The sequence below is a fragment of the Ambystoma mexicanum genome, chromosome 11 (genome assembly GCF_040938575.1).
Source record: "Ambystoma mexicanum isolate Mex_15411 chromosome 11, UKY_AmexF1_1, whole genome shotgun sequence".
Taxonomy (NCBI): domain Eukaryota; kingdom Metazoa; phylum Chordata; class Amphibia; order Caudata; family Ambystomatidae; genus Ambystoma; species Ambystoma mexicanum.
This window is the reverse complement of record NC_090934.1, coordinates 1,078,981,364-1,079,004,753: the sequence shown is the minus strand read 5'-3', so window position 1 is coordinate 1,079,004,753 and position 23,390 is coordinate 1,078,981,364. Positions and strand designations below refer to the sequence as shown.

Here is a 23,390-nt window from a genome sequence, read left to right as displayed (position 1 = left end):
AAGATGGTTTCTATGGGGGTGAGAAAATCCCATAGACATTAAACACAAAAATAGCCTAGAACACACATAGCAAAAAGTACCTAAGAGTGGTAAAAAGAGCCTCACTCTTAGCAGGAAAAAGAAAGAAACCCTTCAAAACCAGCAAAGCTGCTGGGGGACTCTATAGGTAAGGGAAATTAGCCATAGAATGAGAATTCTCTTGAACACTGAGGTGCTGCAGCGTTGCCTACTCCGGAATCACACTGTCAGGGCTAGTTTCTGTGGCGCAGGGTGCATGATCCTGCCCCCCTGCTGCGCCAGAATATGTGCTGAGCCCGCCGAGAGGTAAATCGGAGGCTGAACAGCTCCGAAAACCATGGCCTGGCCAGCCACCATGGAGCGATTAGAAAGATGTTGAGTTAGCAAGACTCCTTGATTTTGTGAATGACTGAATCAGCAGCGTGAGCGGGAAGGCGTAAGCCTTCATGCCGTTCAACTGAAGCCAAAATACATCACCCAGGGAGCCGGGGCCCTGTCACTGCAGGAGGTGAACTGAGGGCACTTCTTGTTGTGCCAGGTGGCAAAGAGGTCCACCTGGGGATGACCCCACCTGTTGAAGTTCTCCTGAATAACGAGGTTGTTTAGCTGCCAGTCGTAATGGTCTAATCCCAGCCTGCTGAGCCGGTCCGCCTCCAGGTTGGATTGCCCCGGGAGGTGGACTGCTGCGAAGTAGATGTCATTTTTCAGGGCCCACATGCCGATTGCCAGTCTGCACAGAGGAGGGGATCTGGTGCCTCCCTGCTTGTTGACATAGTACATGCTGGTCGAGTTGTCTGTCTGTAGGAGGACAACCTTGCCCCTGAGAAGTGGTAGGAATGCCCTGAGCGCTAGCTAGATGGCGTTCAGCTCTAGCCAATTGATGTGGTATTCCTGCTCCTGTTGAGTCCAGGGTGGCTCCCCAGCCCTCGAGCGAGGAATCTGGTGACGGTGGTCTGCGGGGTGGGCAGCCGAAAAGGCTTGCCCGTCCGTAGGTTGCAGTCCCCGGACCACCATGTAGGGTCCGGGTGGAGAGATGGAGGAACGTTGATCATCTCGGAATGAGAGCCCCGCTCCTGGGTCCATGAAGCCGCGAAGTGCAGCTGAATCATCCTCATTTGTGTGTGCGGGACGACTAATAGGACCGTTGCCAATAGACACAGGAGATGTTGGTACCACCATGCCGAGGTCACCTTTCTGCTGAGGAAGTGTGTGGTGGCCCTCTTGATGGCTAAGATCTTGTCCTCCGACAGAAATACCTTCTCGGAGCATGTGTCCCGGATGACGCCCAAGAATTTCAGAGTCTGCGTGGGCTGCAGCTGTGACTTCTTGAGATTGAGCGAGAAGCCCAGATCGTGCAGTGTGTTCATAAGGGAATTGGAAGAGTGGTGAAGCGCTTCCAAGGATGTAGCCCCGACGAGCCAGTCGTCGAGGTATGGGTAGATGTGGAGGCCCTGCACTCTAAGTAGGGCCGCCACCATATTCATGAGCCTGGTAAAGACACTGGGGGCCGAGTTGAGGCCAAAAAGGAAGTACCTTGTATTGAAAATGGTAGCCCATGATCCTGAACCGTAGGAAAGAACGATGGGGCTGCCAAATCAGGACATGTAAGTACGCGTCCTTCAGATCCAGGGAAAACGTCCAGTCTCCCTTGCGCAATGTCTCCGCTATAAAAGTTGGTGTAACCATCTTGAATCTTTGCAGGCGCAAGGAGAGGTTGAGGGTGGAAAGGTCCAGCACAACTCTCCGGCCCGCCCGGTTCTTCTGAAAGGCGAAAATCCTGGAGTAAAAAAAAGCCCAAGCCTCACTGGGAGGCAGCGCCTTCCCTCCACTGCTTGGCTCTCTACGAGTGACCGGATCTCTGCCAAAAGCGTTGCTGTCCCAACCTGTTAGAGTGGAGGGGAGGAGGGAGGAGAGGCTGGGCTAGGAAGGCGTTACCCCGTGGATACTAAGGAGAGGATCCAGGGGTCCGTGAAATTCTGGCACCAGAAATGTGCGTGGAGAGCAAGCCTGTCCACCACTGGAGACACGTGGACCCGAAGGAGTGTCATGCCTTCTTTCCCTCAGAGGAGGGGAACTGGAAAAAGCCCTTAATCCCTCCACCCCACCTTTTTGTTGCTTGCGCCAGTTCTGAGACAGCGAGTGGTCCGGCTGCCTGGATCTCCGTTCCTGGAAGTAGCGCAACCCTCCATATGTACGCCCCCTGTCAGAGCGTTGCTGTGACTGGGTGTACGACTTGGCCGTAGTCTTTGTCAAGATGAATAAAGATTTGGCCGTTTGTGAGCCTTTTTTCTTTTTGTCCAGCTCCTCGTCCATGGTGGAGTGGAAGAGGTACCCCCCCCACCCACTACCCCTTGAACGGTAGATCTAATATGCATTCCTTGACATCACGGTTGAATTTCATTGCTAGAAGCCAGCGTGTCCTTCTCATATCTGTGGCGATATAGATAGCATGGCCAGAAGTGTCAATATGGGCCACGGTGGAATCCATAAGGTCCTGCGCCACTAGCTAGGCCTCAGCAAGCCCAGCCTTAAAAGGTGATTGGCTCTGCATAGGGAGTTCTGGGAGGAAGTACACGATTTTCCGCCATAACCTTTGGTTAGTGGCTGCCAGCATGGCGTCTGCGTTGGCCTGACGAAGATGCAAGGACGCGTTGGAATAGAGTTTCTTGCTGTACGCCTCCAAGATCTTCACCCCTTTCCCAAGCAGCACTGCAGAGGAGGTGGTTGAGGACAACTGAGGCTTGGAGTATAGTGATGCCGCAGCGATCACCGAGTAGTGTGGCTGAGGATGGGCCGAGAGCAAGAGTGTATCCCCCTCCATCTGCCTTACTTGGCGTCCATTCATCGATTGACCATCTTGGCCCAGTGGGGCTTAAGCCAACCCTTCTTGGCCAGGGAGACTACATCGGTCTGCAGAGGAATCCCTGTATTGGCAGAGGGGTGTCATGTGAGGATTTCAGCCAGAACCCCCTCTGTCGGCTGCTCAACCTCGGGCTGGGGTAGGCCCAGGTATTCCGCCAGCCCAGCAAGATGTTCGTGAAAAGCCCTGGCTGAGGATGGCGTGTCCTGTGGATCAGGAGGATACTGCAGTGGTGGAGGAGTAGTTGAGCAGGAGGCTGGGGCACAGGAACCGCATCTGGGGGCTGAAGTGGCGGCAGAGGCTGGTACGGAACCGCCCGAGGAGTAGTCTGGGGAGCCGGGACCAGCGGCTGCACCGTGGTGGGTGGAGGCTCTTGTGGTGCCGCTAGCATAGTCGGGAGGACTTCCCTGATGGCGTCCTTGAGGATAACCCCCATATGAGGTGACTTCAGGAGGCTGATGAACCTCTCAAAGAACCCCTCTTCACTGGTCATTGAGGTGGCAGGGGGTACTGACTGTAGCCGGGAGCAGCTGGAGCCGCTGCATACCCTACCTATATGGACGTAGTGAGAAGCTGCTCTGAGCAGAAGAGGGATAGGCTGTAGGCCACGTACCTGGTTGAGGCCAGTCCCACCTTGACACTCGTTCTTAGCCTAATTCCTGGAATGGCGTCGGACGGTGCCTCGGTCAGGTGCAGCGGCCTTCTTGTCGAGCTGCCTGCCACGTGCCTGCAACGTGTTGCTCGGCTCGCAGGGCCCAGCCCCCTCCAAGACTCTTGCGTGTGGATCACAATGCCTACCTTGCTCCTTGGGCCTAGGCCCAGTAGGTGTGACACCCTCGACCTGGGGGTTGGTAGAGCTGCGTTTAGGTGCCCCCTCCAAAATATTTCCAGTACTAGGGCATAGCCCCTCGGCCATATTGCCGGTACAAGGGTGGAGTCCTTCGGATGACAATCCGGTACGAGAACCTTCCGGTCCCTCAACACTACCACTGCAAGGATCCATCGGCCCGAAGGCCGGTAACTGCAGCAGCCTCGGTGCACGTGCTGGTATAAGGACCTGACTGGTCCCTCCCGCGTGGCACAGTCCTTGGGAAGAAGTCTCCTTTGCGGGGTGCGATGGGGAATAGCGGCCCTACTTTGGACTTGGCTCAATGTTTCACAAAGTTCTTGAGATCCTCTGTAGGCGACGTCTGGAAGAGCTCCCTCCACCTGGCTAGTGTGTTCTTCAGCGCTTTCGAGGACAGCGAGCCACACGCTGTACAAGCTTGCCAACCGTGGTTGCAGGATGGACACCAGCTGAACCCTGTGGAAGTCGTCATGCGCAGGGGAGGAGCGTGACGCCTGAGGACAGATTACCTGAATGATAAAAAGACAAAAAAGACAAACAAGAAGTATCTGCGCGTGGAATTACATGGCCGAAGCCAAACCCAGGAGCGCTGGTGAATTCGGCCCGTTCCCATCAACTCAGAAAAGGGGGCTGAGGTGTAGCACCGGAGGGCGGAGTGAGGGCAGCACATGCTAGCTGGCCACTCCCCCGCGCGCCTCTAAATTTAAAGGGGAAGGTTTTTTCTGGTGAAAAAGGTTCTGTCTCCCGTCCCTTGGAAGGGACGCCCATGCAGTATGGAGGAAAGGGGCGGGACGTCACAGTATGGCCCTGGTATTCGTTTTTTTGACATTTTCTGTTTGTGAGGTCTTTCTTGGGTTTTATTCTGCGCGCCAAACCAGGTTTGAGCACTTTGTTCATTTTGCCTTTGGCGGGCTCCAGTACTAAAACCCTCCTCTGGCTCCAGTGTGTCTGGAAGGGCAGGAAGTGAGGGAGGTTCCCGAAACTCCCCTGTCCTTTGTCTTTAGAAATGCCTGAATGCAGCCAGTCCTCATTGGCTGGCTGTCCTTTTAGGACAGCCAACCTGCTGTTTGACAGCTAGGCTGTGCATGAATGGGAGAAACCTGCTTAAAAAGGTGAGGGTTTTGGGACTGAAGACAGTCAACCACTGGGAAGAACAACCCGAAGACACAGCAAACAAAGCTTGCTGCATCCTCCTGGACCTTTGAATTGCCCGGTGAAGAGTCGGTGCTGTGCAAAACTCCTTTTTTTGATCGACAAGAGATGCTCCGGAAGGGACGACTTATTCCCTTGGGTTAGTGGACCATCTTCCCCCGACTAGCTGTACTTCTTTGCTGCTGCAAGAACCTAGTGTCGGTGGTTGCGAAATCCGTAGTAGAGTGCAAGGTCTGTAAGATGGCCAGAAGTCCAGGAGTCTCCCCAGGACCCTTCAGAAGCAGAACGACCAGAGCTCAAGTCCCCTCACCAGAGTGCAGGACTTAAGGAGTGAAGGCAGCCCAACCGGTGTCCAAGATCCGCTGCAGTGCCGTTTACAGATCGTTGAAACCACGAAGTGCTGTTGATCTGAAAAGAGCCAGTAGCTGCCACCGACCTCCAAATTGCTGCCGCAGGAGTCCTCCAGCGTCCTCCCACTTGTCCCCAAGACTGAGGCCCAGGATCTGCATCACTGCAACCACACAGAAGCCAGCTGGAACACTCTTCTTCTAACCAATGGTACTGTTCCAACTTGGGGTACTTAACTCGGTGTCTTTAGCTTTGCTCTTCTCAGTTGAGACTTGCAGTAGCTACTTTCAGCTCTACCCTTCACAAGTGTAACAGCCTGTAACCCTACAGTGATTTTTCTTCAACAAAACTTTCTAACTTTGTGCAAGCCTTTGCTATCTAAAAAGTGCCTCAGCTCCATAGACTATGCTCAAATTGACTTTGGATGTCCTGGCTCCCTGCAGTCTCTTCTAGTCCATTTGACTGATATTTACTGTCCTTCATAGGTGATTAATTGGTTTTAAACTATTATTGGTGGGAAAGGGTTTTATCCAGAAAAGTATATTTGATGGTTACATAAATTGGCCTTTTTAAAGAATGCTTATTTAAAAACTACTGCTAAAACAAATGACAATGCATTACTTACCGTAAAAGCATTTCTGATGGTTGTATCTGCTTAGATTCACATGCTGTGCATAGTCTGACATCCAGTGGTCACTGCAGAGTATTGCATTTTGTTTTCGTAGTCGAAAAGGGGACGTCGACAAGGCGTGTCTGTAACACTATCCCTATAGTGACGTGCATTGTACCCACAATCCTCATGCGTCGAGGTCTGTTAGGCAGAAACTTGTGCAGATCCCTTAGGGACCACTGCAAAAGCCTTAAGACTACAGGTGTTAGCAGTAAACCCAATTGGTAGCAGTCTGTACCACCCAGATTTACCTGGTAGCTGTGGCTGAGCAGCCAGACCTCTCTCAAGAAGAGTTAGACAGTATCTAGAGTATACAAGATAGGTACCAAAATACAGTAGCACAAGCAAACACTGACTAGAGCTTTGGTATCAAGTATAGAATTATTCATTTAAACACACACTTAGAAATATTCTAGCACTATTATTTTAAGTAAGTTCAAAAACACAATCACTATTATCATATGTACAACCCTTATTCCTTATTAGACAAGTCTTAGTTAACACCACTTATTTCCAGACAGAGGTGAGCGCTTAACTAAAGATGGCACTCCAATAAGTTTAAGAAAAAGGGAGGGAAAAGGCAGAAATTAGGAACAGCACACAACACAATCCTTCAGAAGCACTTAGCAAGGCAGGAAAGTCAAAGTCTACTTGTGAGCAAAAAATTCAGAGGTCAGGCTCCCTATTCGAGAGAGTAGGACACCACTGTGCCCAAGGTCATAAAGTTTAAAAGGCTTGGAGAGTCTTGCAGAGAGTTCAGAAAGGAATCAGTTCAGTTTAGAAAAGTTCAGTTAGCCAGCCTAGGGCCAACCCAAGTGGTAAGTTGAGGCTTTAAGAGTGACTTGCGTTGCCGAAGCAACTCAGTCCAGGGTGCCTAAACCCCCCTCCCACACCCCCTCTGGTACCCAGACAGAGTGGCACCACTTTTGGAGGCTTCTGTGGAGAAGCCCGCCAAAAAGTGGAACAAAGGGCTCGACTTGAGTTGGAGTCATAGAAGCTAACACAAACGCCATTTTGGAACCGAGTTTCGGCACAAAATACCAACCGGTGAATTTATATTAATTTAATAAACCGGCGGTATGTTCGAGGCTGTATTAAAAAGTGGTAGCCTCGAACAATGGGAAAATCGCATAGGAATATATTTGTGGTCGAATATAAAAAGTAATATCCACTGCCACCAGCCAAAACTCGGTCGGGGGGACTGGACAGTGCCCCCTCGAAGAACAGACCCCGGGACAATCGAATTGCCCCGACCAGTACGTCCATATGATGGTTTGTACTGGTTCTGTTCACAAGACTAGTAAAGCCAATGGTGACTTTACATGCCCTGGGAGACAGTAGTCAGTCCCAGGGTATGGAGCCTATGTTTGGGGGTCGCTACGACACCCCTGGGTTACTGCACGGAGGGTGCTGTGTAACCCACATACCAAAAACGCATGAAGCCCTATGGGGTAAAGGACCCCATAGCCCATAAAACACATACAGAGTCAAAGGAACACCTCAAATCATGTCTAAGAGTGGGGTCTAAGAGTGGGAGAAAAAAAAGAGTCACTCTTAGCAGGAGAAAAAAAATAAACCCCAAAAATCCAGCAAAGCTGCTGGGGGACTCACTAGGTTTGGGAAATTAGCCTTACCAGAGAATTCTCCCTAACAAGGTCCCTCTGTTTGTATTTTTTCTGCCCTGGGGGAGCCTATTAGACGTGAGTACAGAAAAGAGAGATAGATAAAGGATGTCTATGTTCCTTCCATCCGAGCGGGGAGGAAGGGTGGGCGCCCGTGAATCTAAGCAGATACAACCATCAGAAATGCTTTTACGGTAAGTAATGCATTGTCTTCTGATGTTTGTTAATCTGCTTAGAATCACATGCTGTGCATAGACTAACGAGCAGTACCAGGAGTTGGAGGTGGGTTGTGAGAAGGAACAGTAGAAAAAAGATGTTTTAAAACTGCTTGTCCCACCTGGGAATCAGATCTAAAGTGGGCATCTAGACATTAGTGTTTTGTAAAGGTGTGTACAGAACTCCAGGTTGCCGCTTTGCAAATGGACTCAAGAGGGACATTTTCAATAAATGCTATGGAAGCCCCAGTGCCAGGAATAGAATGTGCTCTCGGCTTGAAGGGTAGTTCTCTCTTAGCAAGAGAGAAACAGAGTGATGCATTGGACAATCCATCTAGATATAGTGGATTTTGAAACTGCATCTCCTTCTCTTCCTGCTGCCACTGAGACAAAGAATGGATTAGTCTTTCTCAGAGGTCTAGGTCTTTCCATATAAAACATGACGGCTCTGCGCACATCTAGTGTATGCAGGCTCCTTTCTCCTAAATTTGAAGTGTTTTGAAAAAACGTTGGTAGTTCTATAGACTGGTTGACATGGAATTTTGAAATAAATTTTGGTGCAAACCTAGGATGTGTGCATAGAACCATCTTTGTGAACTGTTACAAAGGGGTCTAGTAGAGAGAGTGCCTGTAGTTTACTCACTCTCCTAATGGAGGCGATAGCTATTAAGAAAGCAGTCTTAAGAGTGAGGTTTTTAAGGGATGCCTTGTGCATGGGTTCAAAGGGTGAGCCCATAAGCCTGGTAAGTACCACGTTTAGGTCCCATCCGGGAGCTGGGTTGGCTATAGGAGGGTGTATCCTCTTTACTCCCTCCATAAAGGCTTTACTAACTGGGACTTTCCACCATGACACTGAGTTGAGAAGTGGTGTATGCGGAAAGTGCAGCTAGATGAACTTTAATAGAATTAAAGACCAATCCGGAGTCTAATAAGTGAGTCAGATAAAGAACAATATGTGTGGGATAGCAGTCAACGCGGTTGATGCTCTTATTTCTACACCAGAAGACAAATCTCTTCCATTTGCTAGAATAGCAGTAACAAGTGTTAGGTTTCCGAGCCTCCCTAAGAATGTCCATGCATCTTTGAGGGAGTTGTAAATGTCCAAATTCTATGACCTCAGGAGCCAGGCTGCTAAGTTCAGGGTCTTTGATCATGTTATCCAGAGACTGTTCCCTTTGGACTGGTTCTGGGGGTACCTGGAGGCGTAATCTTGGCATTGGAAGTTCTCCTGAGTTGCGAACAAATCTATTTCTGGGAATCCCCATTGTGTGAAAACGTCGAAGACGATGTCTTGTAACCGCCATTCGTACTCTGCGGGCAGAGGGAAGTCTCTGCTGAGTTCGTCTGCTAGCAGATTGAGTTCCCCTGGTATATGTTGTGACAACAGGAACATGTGTTTGAGATCCCACTTCCAGATGTTCCGGGACAGCTTGGACAGTCCCGGAGAGTGAGTGCTCTCTTGCTTGTTCAGGTAGTACATGGCTGTGGTGCGGTCTGTGAGGACCATCACCGTCTTCCCTTGCAGGTGTGCCTGGAAAGACTTCAGTGCTTTGAAGACTGCTAGCAGTTCCAGCAAGTTTGTGTGTTTGGACGCTACACTCGGAGTCCAAACTCTGTGATGCAGTCTGATGGGATAGGTGAGCCCCCCATCCTGTGAGGGATGCGTCTGTGGTTAGAGTGGCCTCCACTGCGGGGGTGGCCAATGGATTCCCTATTACAAGGTTTTCCTTCGACCACCACCGTAGCGAGAGAACCAAGGCCTGCGAGACCACCACTAGCTCATCCCATTGTCAGATGGCCTGACACCACTGGCTGTTGAGCCATTCCTGCACTGGGCACATGCGCAGACGCGCGTGAGGTACCAAATATATACAGGACGCCATCATTCCTAGCAAACGCATTGCTTTGAGTACCGTCACCTCTCGACCGGCCACATATTGAGGGATCTGAAACAGCATATTTTGAACCCTCTCGTTGGAGGGGAAGACGAGGCCGTACTTTGTTCGAATTAGAGCCCCTAGGAATTGTTTGATCTGGCTGGGGTCTAGGCTGGACTTCTTGTTGATGGAGAAGCCCAGTTGGAACAAAAGGTCTACAGTCGTTTGGGTATTTGAGAAGCATGTCTCGTAAGAATCCCCTGTTATCAGCCAATTGTCGAGGTAAGGGTATACTGGGATGGACAACCTGCAAAGATGGGCCGCTGCCACTGCCAGTACTTTTGTGAATACCCTCGGAGCTGATGCTATGCCGAAGGGTAGCACTCTCAACTGGTAGTGTTTGCCCTCTATCATGAACATGCGCTGGCAACATTAAAATATGAAAGTATGCATCTTTCATGTCCAGTGTTGTCATGTAATCTCCCTGTGAAAGTAGGGGGATTACTTCCTGTAGGGTCACCATGCAAAATTTTTGAGGTTTGACAAATTTGTTCGCTGGGCGCTGATCTAGTACAGGGCGCATGGTTAAGTCCTTTTTGGGTACAAGGAAGTACACTGAATAAATACCTTCCGTTACCTGTGATAGAGGCACAACCTCTATTGCTCCTTTTAGCAGCAGCAGTTCCACTTCTTGAAGAAGGATGGCGAGGTGCTCCAGTGAGGAGCGTCGTCCCCTTGGGGGTCTGTACTTGGGGGACCGACTGAATTCTATGCAGTAACCGCGGGCTATGGTTGACAATACCCACCGGTCTGATGTTATTCCCTCCCATGCTACCGGCCCTCGACCGGTGATGCATGGGAGGGGACCCGAACCTTTGGGTCATTTGGTGTTGGTAGCCAGGGATCCTCTAGGAGTGGGGCCGAAGAAGTGCCGTGGGTTGTGTGTTTATGTTTATGCCTTCTGTGTTCGTCTGTGTCGCTGGGGTGTTCATCCCCATAAGTAGGGCGTGAGCCGAACTTGTCGGGCTGGGGACAGACGTCGAGGAGCGGGTACGCTCCTTAGAGAGGTCTACGACTTCCGAAACGGAGGTCGGGTTATCACTATCCTCGTCACACTCGGCGGCGGCAGGTGAGGAATCAGCTCTAGACATAGCGTAGGTTGCCCACCTCTTGACCCTGCGGTCCTTTAAAGTTTTCGGGCGAAGTAGTTTACAGGCCGCACAGCCTTCCTTGTTGTGGTTGAGGGGTAAGCAACTGTAACACCGCTTGTGCTCGTCTTTCCATGTAAATTTGCCTGTACAGCGTGGGCAAAATCTAAACGGAGTCCTCTCCATAGCTGAGGATATAGATACGAGTGATAACGACCCCGAAGGAAAGGGGGGGAAAAGGAGAAAGGCATTCTTAGAAATAGAAGAAATGTCCCACAACCCCACTCTCCCTACTGTATTAGGCCGGCGAGGCCAGGCCACGTGTTCGGCAGCGCCGAAGGATCTCCTCCGTCTACGTCACCGCCGAAGTTCTTACTCGGCGGTGAAACAGCTTTGCAGCTTCGACGTCGAAGGAGGGATCTAATGTAATGTATAGTAGATAACGACCAAAGGGTTGACTAAAACTTTTTGCAATTTCTCTCGAGGAGAACCGCGTTAAGGCAACCAATATCTGGGCGGAAAAAAGCTATCTGAGGGACCTCGACGCGTGAGGGATTGTGGGTACAATGCCCGTCACTATAGGGATAGTGATACAGACACGCCTTGTCGACGTCCCCTTTTCGACTACGAAAACAAAATGCAATACTCTGCAGTGACCACTGGATGTCAGACTATGCACAGCATGCGGTTCTAAGCAGATTAACAAACATCAGAAAATTATTTATAACTACAAACCTTGAGTGTGTTACTGGACTACTTCCATTTGTGGATTTCATTGCTACAGTTCTACAGCTCACATTTACCCCTCTTGAGATAAGCCTGGCTGCTCAGTCACACTACCAACTTGTGTAGTACAGGGCTATACCAAAAGGTGGGTTACCTAATACCAAGAGGATAAGGGTTGTGTAGTCTCCCACAGGGTTACTACATCAAGTCTTGCCTAACACTGGAGTTAAGCCTGAATGCTCTGCCATAAGTGCCACCTGTTGAGACTTGGGTTACCTTTTAGGTTGGTATTTTGCCTGACCTTTAGGTTAGATGGTTACACAGCTTTCACAAGCGGGTTGTGCACAAATCTCCCTAACAGGGTGCTTTATGGGAGACTGCAGCATCCTGGCACAAAAGAGACAGTGCCATTTAGTTTTCCTTTTACATATTAGCCTAGCTGCCTTGTTTTCTTCTTTTTTTCTAAACACATTTAAGGAGGATTTGTTGTTTTATAATGAAGAAATTGAGTGCTTTTTGGAGATTTGTTAATTTGAAAAGGGAACCATGACAAAATATAAGTTGTCTTTATTTAGGTTACATGAAAGACAAAGTTTACTCTGGATTAAAAATGTACTGAAATAGTACACAGTTAATAATGAAGATGCTGTTCAACTACTCTTCAATCTAAAATCAATGCCAAAACACAACACCCTCCTCACCACCCCCTAACTAAAACCCTGCCACCTAAAATGACCAGACAAGTTTCTCGGTTGCCTTACAGTTTTACGCCTCTCACCATACCGGAGGTTGAAAAAACCCTCTAATTGCCAAGGCGACTCCTGCCCGGCACCGATTATTAAGGAATCGGCCCACGACTTCGCTCCATTCATAACCACTTTCATCAACTCCTCATTTCAACCAGGAGTGGTCCCCAACAATCTGAAGGACGCCTGGGTCATCCCTCTCCAAGAAAAACTACCATAGACCCATAGATTCCTACTAACTATAGGCCCATCACTACGGTCCTGTTTCTTCTAAAAATACTAGACAGAGCAGCCTACTTACAGATACAGAATTATCTGGAAACAATCTCCTAGGTACCAGACAATCCGGCTTCAGACCCAAACACGGACTGAAACAGCCCTCTTGGACCTCAACACCCAAATTGAGGATCTAAAAGACAACTGCAAATTGGCATTACTACGACTACTGGACTTATCTGCCGCCTTCGAGTTGGCCAATCACCAAATCCTCTGCCAACATCTGAAATCGGCAGCCCACTTTTCCGATAATGCTGCCAAGTGGATCAGTTCATTCCTTGACAATAGACACATGAGTATTCTCCCCTACCGCCTCTGCAGACCCAGCACCAGTTCCCTGTGGGGTCCCTCAAGGGTCCTGCGTATCATCTACTCTCTACAATGTGTTCACTAAACCTTTGTTTGATGTGCTTGATTATCTGGGTGTCACCTACACTAATTATGCCGATGACTCCCAGATACTCATCCACATCACTGGTGACTACACTGTAGACTCGAAATCCTTAAACGACATCTACCAAGTTATCCAAGCCTGCAAACAAAGACTCAAAAAGTTAAACCCTTTGTTTCGTTCCTTCAATATTGATGGCAACTCCATAAAAGTATCCAAAGAGACAAAAACCCTTGGAATCTACCTAGACTCCACTCTCTCCCTCCACAGACAAACTAATGCAGTTGCTGCCGCATCGGCCTACACATGCAAGCTGATCACAGCATGTCGCCCATTCCTCTCTACTTAGAATTGCATCACCCTTGCCAGGACTCTGGTTATGTCCAAACTTGACTACTGTAACACTCTGTACCAAGGCACTAACCAATGCAACCTCAATAAACTCCAGATCACTCAAAATAACGCCATTAGAGCAGCCCTCAACATCCCTAGATCAGCACATATCTCGGAAATCGGGAAGAACCTTCACTGGCTTTCAGTAGCCCAAAGGATTTCTCTAAAATCTCTTGGCCCGACTTATAAATGCTTGAACAATCAGGCCCCTATCTGCCTATCCTCGCGGTTCACTCAATATACCCCACCTCGGTCACTTAGGTCGGCCCATAGCCAGAGCCTCATGATCCCTAGACACAAGCTCCAAACAGCCAGAGGGGTCAGCTTCCCAGTTCTGGCAGCCAAACTCTGGAACACTGTGCCACTCCATATTATAAATCTATCATCTCTGAACCTATTCAAACACAAAGCTAGGCTCTGGTTAGTCACCTCAGATGACCAACGGTCATCCTGAAAGCCTGATTATCTTGACTTTCATGTCTGCCTGCTGAACTTGTATGCACTTGCCTGTTTCCTATGACATGTACCTATTGTCTTCTGTAATGACTTCCCTTGATGTAACCACGGTTTACCCGGTTGCCTCCGGGCCTGGTTTGCGCATTCAAATAAAATAAATACAAATGCTGTGATGGAAGACATTTACCTAATAATATGCCAATGCCCAACTCCCAGATTGTTGAACATTCTTCTAAAATATAGTAAACTGCTACATGGAGGCATAAAGCAAAACTTATGAATTTACAACACAAGCTAACTACAAAACACAGGTGGGTAAAAAACAATAAAACACTCCTTGAAGCAATGCACAGAGGACATTTTACAGTGTTTGTGATAAAACTTTCTTTTATGCTTCCCTGAGTTAACACTGCACTCATCTGGATTTGAAGAATCTGTCCTATTCAAATGCCATACAAAGATCTGTGCAAACAAAAGAACTCCTGTATTTCAGTTCTACGTTACAGCATTAGAAGATTTATCAACATACCATTTTTCTCATGTATCTGTACTAGCGATTTGTAAGATTGTTGTGCTCGTGTTAAATTATACTGGTTCTGTAAATAAATTAAAAAAAGAGGCAAATTAACATTTACACTGAAACTATGACACGCAAGCAATAATACTGCACAAACCGGCATAACTCACTATATAAGGTAAGATTAGTAAATACATATGGATTTAAAGCCCTAACTTAAAATACAAAGGACAAAAAACATTGCACAATTAATGAAAGCCACTATTGCATACAATGAGCCTATTCTTAAAAAGGTACTGAAAAGTTCAAAAGGCAGAACAGAAGAAGCGCTTTAATTTATGAATATTTACTGAGCACAATGTTTACCCAACAGACATCAGAACTAAATCTCTCCAATAAACCATGCCAAACTCACATCGAAAACTGATGTGAGATGCAATAACTCTTAGCAAAAAAAAAAACAAAACTGGTAGTCCCATTTCTGGGCTCCAAAATAGTTTATTTGCACAGCTCCAGTGCGTTGAAATGCCCATAAAGTTGCGTGTAGTTTAAACGTATCCACAAAGAATGAAGATGGCCTCCCACGTACCGATTTGTGAATTATGTACAAAACCATATTCTTCTTGTTGAGGGTAGCAAACGGAGGAAGCACATAGATTCTGCATTTGATGCATAGTGCGGCTCGATAAGGAGAAACTTCAATTGGAGATTGTTAGGAAAGATTTTCTTTTTGCACCTTTCCCTCAAAAGATTCCTATTGGACCTCCATTCTTTTTGTCCATTTTACACCCTGTACTGCATTTTGAATGTCAGTAAAGCTTTCCGTTTTACTTTCCTTGTCCGTTTTGATAATTCTTAAGGGGAATTACTAGTCCCCAAGACCATCAGTACCAAGAAACTATGTCCCTCATTACAAGTTTGCTGGTTTCCTTCAAAAGTGCCGGTAATACTGTGTACCAGCACTTTTACAGGACTGGCAAGGTATGTGTTACACAGAACCCATTTGCCGCAATTACCGGCGCTGGTAACACCTCAAATTACTGGCGCTGGTAACACAGGCAATGTAAATACTGACAATGCCGGAAAGATGTCCGTAATAATGGCAGAACGGTATTACCAGCAAATTATGAGCATTGACTTGCCGGTAATACACGCAGCAATTTGCCAGTATCACCGACAAGTACATGCCGGAGACACCACCACCTCAGAGCTGCTGGTAAATCGACACAGGTGGAGGAAAGAACGCCACAGGTGCACCCAATCCAAGCAGGAACAGTACTAAAGGGCTACACCCACCCCAAGAACACTTCACAACACAACCATGCTACCACTCATTGTCACTGCCATGGACCTGGAGGTGCTCCATGCTGATGTGGAGCTGATGGTGCTGGAGCAGCAGCAGTGGTGGTGGTGACAGGATGCCAGGGACAGGAGGAGGAGGAGGATGGGGATACAGGTATTGCGGGTGGGGCCGGAAGCGTGCTGTGATCCTCTCGCACAAGGGCCACACCATGAGCCTTCACAGACAGAACAAGTTACTTACCTGTAATTGTTCTCCAGCATGGGTCTGGCATGGATTCACATGCTCATGAATATTCCCCGTCGTCAGGCTGGGAATCCTCGGTAAAGAAAAAATCAGTATCAGTTTCGTTTCTGATCTGTCTTTCTTAGTAGTAACCAATCACTGATCTCTGGGTCATACTGCCCCCAGCCAATGACTGCCCTGTCCCTAATCCCCGCCTCTGGCAGCCATCCTGAGATTTGGTAGCACGCCAAGTGGCAGTATGACCAAGTGAAGAGTCACAGAGGGGTAGGTGGGAGGGTTCGCATGTGAATCCATGCCAGACCCATGATGGAGAACAGTTACAGGTAAGTAACTTGTTCCTTCTCCAGCATGGGGTATGGCATGGATTCACATGCTCATGAATAAAGAATACATAGCAGTATACACATGCACAACCACGGGAGGTGGCAAAGGCTCAACATTAAGCATTGCATCCAAAACTCAAGATTAAGCAATTCTTACCTCCTCACCAGGCTCACCTTAGGCGAACAGGTTGCGCAGCACTGCTTGGCCGACCCTGGAGTCCCGATTGACGCAGTAGAATCTTGTGAAGGTGTGTGTTGACCACCACGTAGCAGCCCTGCAGATGTCTAGCAGGGGCACACCAGACAGGAACGCCGTGGTAGCAGCGATCGCTCTGGTTGAATGGGCTCTCGGACTGCCGGGCAGCGGTCGGTTTGCCAACCGGTGACAGTGCATGATGCAGCCGGAGAGCCATCTGGAAATGGAAGTCTTCAAGAGAGCCTTCCCTTGATTCACAGACCCAAAGTTCCCAAACAGTTGTGACGTCTTCCGAAAACTCTTTGTGCGGTCCACGTAGAACTTCAGCGCTCTAGCTACATCCAGCGAGTGCAAAGTCTTCTCGGCCGGCGTTGAAGGCGACGGGAAGAAAACTGGTAACACCAAGAGCTCGTTGAGGTGGAAGTCCGACGGCACCTTGGGCATAAAGGAGGGGTGCGTCCTTAGCACCACCCTCGGGTCATGAAAAGTCAAGTATGGAGGCTTGCAAGATAGGGCCTGGATCTCTCCCACTCGTCGTGCGGAGGTGATGGCCACAAGGAAGGCTGTCTTCCATGACAGGAACTTCAAAGGCGCCGAATGCATAGGCTCGAATTGGGCCCCCATGAGCCTGGTCAGCACCACATTAAGCTCCCACGCCGTGGCAGGAGCCTTCACCGGCGGGAATGATCAGAATAGTCCCTTCATGAATTCCTTCTCCAGGCGATGAGACCACAAGGACGCCCGTCCCGTAGTCCTGGTATATCGGGAGATGGCAGCCAGATGTATTTTGATGGAGGCGTCAGCCAGTCCAGCTTTGGCCAGCGACAGTAGGTACGGCAGTACTTGAGGGGCCATAATCCGCAGAGGGTTAATCTTCTGTGCACAGCACCAGACAGAGAACCTATTCCATTTATGACCGTAACACTTGAGAGTTGAGGACGCCCTGGCTTTTGCAAGAACCTCTCTGCAATCAGCCGGTATATCGTACCCTCCAAACTCTAGTGCCGCAGGAGCCAGGCCTGCAAGTTCAGCGACTGTGGGTCGTGATGGAGAATGGCGCCTCCTTCTCTGGAGAGAAGATCCGCGTCTGCCGGCAGCTTGACTGGTGGGGACGTTGACAAGTCCAGAAGGTCCGGGAACCAGATCTGCCTCGGCCACGCCGGTGCGACAAGGATCATCCTGCACCTGGACCTCTTGAGCTGGTTGATGAGGCGGAGCGGCAACGGAGGGAACGCGTAGAGAAACAGGCCGTCCCAGAGGAACGAGAAAGCATTGCCCATGCTCCTCGGGTGTGGGAACCTGCTGGCGAACCTCTGGCACTTGGAGTTCGGCGCCGTCGCGAACAGGTCGATCTGGGGTTTGCCCCATCTTTGGAAGAGCCGATCCACTTGATCCTGTCGCAGTTCCCACTTGTGGCACGAGCGCAGCTCCCTGCTGAGCGAGTCGGCGATGGTGTTTTTTATTCCTGCCAAGTGGAAGGGAACCAGAAACATCCCCTGGGCGACAGCCCAGTGCCACAGATCCTGGGCCTCCTTGGATAGGGCTGGGGATCTGGTGCCCCCTGCTTCCGTATGTAGAACATTGTGGTGGTGTTGTCGGTGAAGATCATCACCACTTTGTCCTTGAGGGACGGAAGGAACGACTTGAGAGCCCAGAACACTGCTTGGAGCTCTAGAAAGTTGATCTGGAGAGACCTCTCCTCCGGGAGCCAAAGGCCTCTTGCGTGGAGATCTCCGGTGTGGGACCCCCAACCCTCCAGAGAGGCGTCCGTCGTCACCGTCTCCTGAAACGCCGGGGTTTGAAAGTCTGTGCCTGTAGTGAGGAGAGCCTGGGTGCCCCACCATAGGATCGCCCGACGGAACTCCTCGTCGAGAGGGATCCTGTCCTCGAAGCAGCTTGTCGCCTGAAACCAGCGGGCGTCGAGGAACTCCTGTAGTGGACGCATCCGAAGTCTGCAAAGGGGTACAAGGTAGATGCAGGAGGACATCATCCCGAGAAGAGACTTGATGGACCTCACCCTGGCCACGTCCGTGGCCAACGGGCGCCGCACCTTGCCCAGGATGGTCTTGGTCCTCTCTCCTGAAGGGGAGGCCAATTGCCCCACTGTATCGAGCTTCGCTCCCAGAAACAGTGCTACTTGCGATGGAACCAGGTGGGATTTGGGGTAGTTGATGGCGAACCCCAGCTCCGTGAGTAACCGGACGGTCCTCACCGTATGTTCGACGGCGAGTTCCCTTGTCCTTGCCCGGATTAGCCAGTCGTCCAGGTAGGGGTAGACGTGGATCCCCTGCAGGGGCAGCCGCGCCGCCACTGGTGCCAGGCACTTGGTGAAAACCCTGGGTGCCGACTTTAATCCGAACGGTAGGGCTCTGAATTGGTAGCGACGTCCCTGAACCATGAACCTGAGGAACTTCCTTTTTATAATGGGGATGTGGAAGTAAGCATCCTCCAGGTCCAACGACGATAGGAAGTCACCTTCCTCCAGCTGTCCCAGCACGTGCTGGAGGGTGACCATCCTGAATTTCTGCGCCTCGATGCATTTGTTTAACCGACGCAGGTCCAGGATGGGGCGCCAACCGCCTGTCTTCTTTCTGATGAGGAAGTACCTTGAGTACACTCTGGAGCCCCGGAGCCTCCTGGGGACGAGCTCGATGGCACATTTCTTGAGCGTCGCCTTTACCTCCAACAGCAGTTGAGGGACGTGATTCTCCTTCCTGGCCACGGGAGGAATGCGAGGGCACTTCTTTTGGAATTCCAGCGAGTGCCCGTTGGCCAGGGTGTCCAACACCCAACGATCAGTGGAGATGGACTCCCACACGCTGACGAACTTCGTCAGCCGGCCTCCTACCGGGGTGCTTCGGTGGGGGCCCGGCAACCCGGTCGGGTCAGTCTTGCTTGGAGGCGGCCTTGCCGCCTTGGCCTCCTTGGCCATGACGGCGGGATCCCCCTTGCTTGTCGCGACCTCTGTAGGCCTCCTGGCGGTAAGTGGAGGAGCCACCGCTGGATCCTTTGGAGGCACCCTGTCTGCCTCCGGAGCTCCCAAAGGGCCGTCGCTGTTGAAGCACCCCAAGGGCCCGGGCCGCCTCCGAGTAGGTCTTGATGGCCTGTAGAGACTCGTCCACTGCCTTGCCAACAAGGTTGTTGCCGTCGAACGGCATGTCCAACACTCTGGTCTGGACGTCCTGGCGAAAGTCTGTCGCCTTGAGCCATCGTCGTCGGAGGAAAACTCAGTTGCCCAGTTGGCGAAATCCGGTATCTGCAATGTCCGCTGCCACCGTTATGGCGTGATCCGATGCCACCTCGCCTTCTTGCAGAATTTCTAGGGCCTCTGCCCTTTTGTCATCAGGTAGAAAGTCTAACAGGGGAGCTATCTTGAACCAGAGCTCCCTGTCGTAGCGGGCCACGATCGCTAAGGCATTGGCCGCCTTAATCGTCGTCGCCGAGATGACTCGTCGTCCCATAGAGTCCAACTTCTGGGGAGGTGGAAGTTGAAGCCGCCGCACCCGCTGCCTTCTTCTTAGCCGCTGCCGAGACGACAGAGTCCGGCGTGGGCTGGGCCCTGAGGCACAAGGGGGCGGCATCGGGGACTCGGTACTTCTCGTACCTGTCCCTCTTGGCGTGTGTCGTGGAAGGGTTCTTGAGGACAGCAAGCCCCTCGTCCCAGATGTCGTCAAGTAAAGGCACCGCAAGGACCGTCTTCCTCTTGGCCTCTCGTCGTTGGTACAGAAACCCCTCCCTTTTCTGTTCTCGCAGGCATGAAGGCACGATGGGCGGAGCGGGGTGGAATCTCCTCCGCTTGTTCGGAGGGCTTCCCGACGGGCCTGGTTCTGGATCCTCCGTCGGGGTCCGTGGTAATCTCGTCCTTATCTCGGTACATAAGGATTGGATTGCCAACAAAATGGCCGCCGAGGTATCCTGGGGCTCGGGTAATGGCTGCGACGGACGGGATGGCCCCTCCACTGGGCCCTGTTCGTCGCCATCTTCGATCACGTCAGCAGGGACCGCCCCCTGGGATCGAACCTTCTCGAACCTCTTGTTGAGGCCTATGAACCTCTCGCTGAGGCCTATGGACCTTTCGTTGAGGCCCTTCTCTGTTTCCACCAGCTCCTCCTCAGAGGCCGATTCCGAGTCTGTAATGGCCAACGCCCCCCGCTCCCCCTTCTTTTTCCGCCGGGGACTTCACGGGAGTCTTAACGATGGGCTGGAAAGAGGATTCCCTCCCGGTGGCAGGGATACTCTGGGCCCAGAGGGCGTTTCCACTGGCGTAGTCTCAGCCGGCTTTGCCAGGGTCGCAGCGACCACTTCGGTAGAGGCCTTTGCCGGGTGGATCAAAGCCCTCACCAACTTAGGTGCGTCCTGGGCCTTTGCCTTGGGGGGAGGGTCAGCGCCTCGCTCCCCCTTCGAGATTGACCGGGTCCGATCCAGCGGCTTACCCGGGTTCTCGGACTTCCTCTTCCCCGAACCAGAGCGCTGGCTCGTGGTCGAACATGCCGGGGAAGTAGCGCCCTGCTTGGCAGCCGAAGAGCCCGACCTTTCGGCGCTCCCGGTGCCCGCAGACTCGTGGTGCTTGGCCTTCTGTTGGGCCCCCGTCGCCGGGGCGCCCTCACAGGACTTCGAAGCCCGCTCAGACTTCTTCTTCGCCTTCTCACCTGCTGTGCCCTTCTCCAGCCAGGCGGCGAGGCGGGAACAACGATCTTGTTTGGTCGGTTCCGAAAGGTTCTTGCAGAACGCACAGTCTTTCTCCACGTGCGTCTTGTCCTCATGAAGGCAGTAGAGACATCGCAAATGCTCGTCGTCCTTGAAAACGTTCTGTAACCCGCATCCAGGACAGCACCTGAACAGGTTGAATCCGGGCGTCGAGCTTCCCTTGTCCTGGGCCATGTCCGTTGAGGTAGGCCGCAGATCTTCTGGAATCCTCCAAGAAGTGTAAGCTCGACGAAAACCTCACCCTTGAGGGGCGTAGAAGAATTCCGAAACGGGTCCCCGTTGTCAGAAGTAGAAACGGTGGAGCTTGAGGCTCGATTAAACCGAAAAAATGAGAAAATCTCCTGAAAAAAGTGGGAAAACGCAGCAAAAAAACTCAAGAGCTAAACACGAGGACTCCCAACACTTGAGCGTGCAGTAAAAATCTGAGGATGGCTGCCAGAGGCGGGGCTTAGGGAGAGGGCAGTCATTGGCTGGGGGCAGTATGACCCAGAGATCAGTGATTGGTTACTAAGAAAGACAGATCAGAAACGAAACTGATACTGATTTTTTCTTTACTGAGGATTCCCAGCCTGACGACGGCCAATATTCATGAGCATGTGAATCTATGCCAGACCCCATGCTGAAGAAAGATACACACCCTGCACCGTCTAGACAGGGAGACCATTCATGACCCTCATCGAGGAGGACATTTGGAGCAGAATTGGCATTAGGACAGCCATACCACCGCTGCTGAAGCTGGTATCAGTCCTGCACTTCCTGGCCACTGGCACGTTCCAGCAATGCGAACCGGCTGCATGGCATTTCGGAGCCCGTCTTCTCCAGAGTACTGGTGGGGGTACTGGAGGCCCTCCTGCGCCATGTGGACCAGCACATCACCCTCTCAACTACCCAGGCACAGGTAAACGCAATCAATGCCCGCTTCTATGTGATTGCAGGCATGCCCAATGTGTTGGCAGCTTTGGAATGCACATATATTGAGCTGGTTCGCCAACCCCCATGCCTCAGAGGAGGTCTACAGGAACCAGAAGCAATACCATTCCCTCAATGTCCAGGTGACCTGCGACGCTGACCTACACACACTGCTGTGCCCGGTCGCCAGGGTCAACCCACGACTCCATGGTCCTGGGGAACAGCACCCGGCCCGCTTAGACGGGGTGTCATGGAGGACAAGGAACATGGATGCTGGGTGAGTGCATGTACACCTACATTGCAACAAGCAAAGTTGGGCAAATCTCACAAATGCATGTCCGGCAAGCACCCTGTACATGCAGGACCAACCAGTGCACGCTTCAATTGTCAGGCCACAACACACAGGAATAGCATATGACTGGCAATGTAGCAGTCACTGTCCAGACCATTGCAAATCCAAAAGGACATCCACAATGCACTAAAGGCACCTGAACGCAACACTGCCACCCGTCCAAAGCAAGCAAGTGAATCAGTAGACTGCCACCTAGGGGCATGAAATGTATGTTCTGGTGAGACATGGGACATGAGTGCCTATACGGACTGTCGAGATTCCGATGTCGTAGGCAACACCACTGCGGAGGATCATTACTGACACATGTAAATATTAATGAGTTTTGTACTGCACACTGTTGCCACTTGCGTAGTCTCTTGGTGCTCTGGTGTGTCTGCAATGGAAGTAGTGTTGGGGCGGATTGTTCGTGGTATTGAGAAGGAGAAGAGCAGGAGAGCTTTGATGTGCTGTTGGCAGCTTCAATGTCGCTGAACCGATCCCTGAGCGTTGGGGCCTTCTGTGCTTGGTAGACTTCATGTGGTGTTGATGCAGTATTGTGTAGTATGGTTTGTTCTCATTGCGTGTGTCAAAGTGCGTGCAGTCAGTGGTGTAGTAGAAGCATGGTCGTGTTCAGTTCACACTATGAGGGTGCCTATGCAAACTGAGCTATCACTATGGTCAGTTAGTGGCAATACATTTCCTACCTCCAGCAATCCATCCATTTGTGACACGCTTCCCACCCTTGAACAAACCATCTAGGTGCGATACATTTCCTGACTCCAACAATCCATCTCGGGGAGAAGAACCCAGCACAATACAGATGTAACAGTGCCCGTCTCAGGGACCATAAGGCTCAGCTATACCATTTGACCAGATGCATGATGTGGCTAACCGATACAAACAGGCTAAGTGCACAACATGGCAAATTTACACAGTTCGTCTACATACAAGTTAAGGCTAATCGTGTGTCTTTACCCCTTGCAGGCGAGACTGAATACCTGTTGCTACTGTGGCTGATGACCCCTCTGAGGGATCTCCAGAGGCAGGAGGGAATGGCACACAAAAGGGCACATGCGAGGACGAGGGTGACCATGAAGTGGACCTTTTGGGCTCTTG

At 50.9% G+C, this 23,390-nt stretch overlaps 1 protein-coding gene across 2 annotated transcripts in view; it reads right to left on the bottom strand.

Moving 5' to 3' along the window:
- The window catches only part of UBE2Q2 (ubiquitin conjugating enzyme E2 Q2), a 1,419,211-nt gene that overhangs the window by 109,693 nt on the left and 1,286,128 nt on the right, over positions 1-23,390 (bottom strand). For both annotated transcript variants that reach the window (XM_069624339.1, XM_069624340.1), the window contains exon 12: positions 14,275-14,341. In XM_069624339.1, the coding sequence (XP_069480440.1) occupies positions 14,275-14,341 (67 nt within the window). The remainder of the gene's footprint in view (positions 1-14,274; positions 14,342-23,390) is intronic.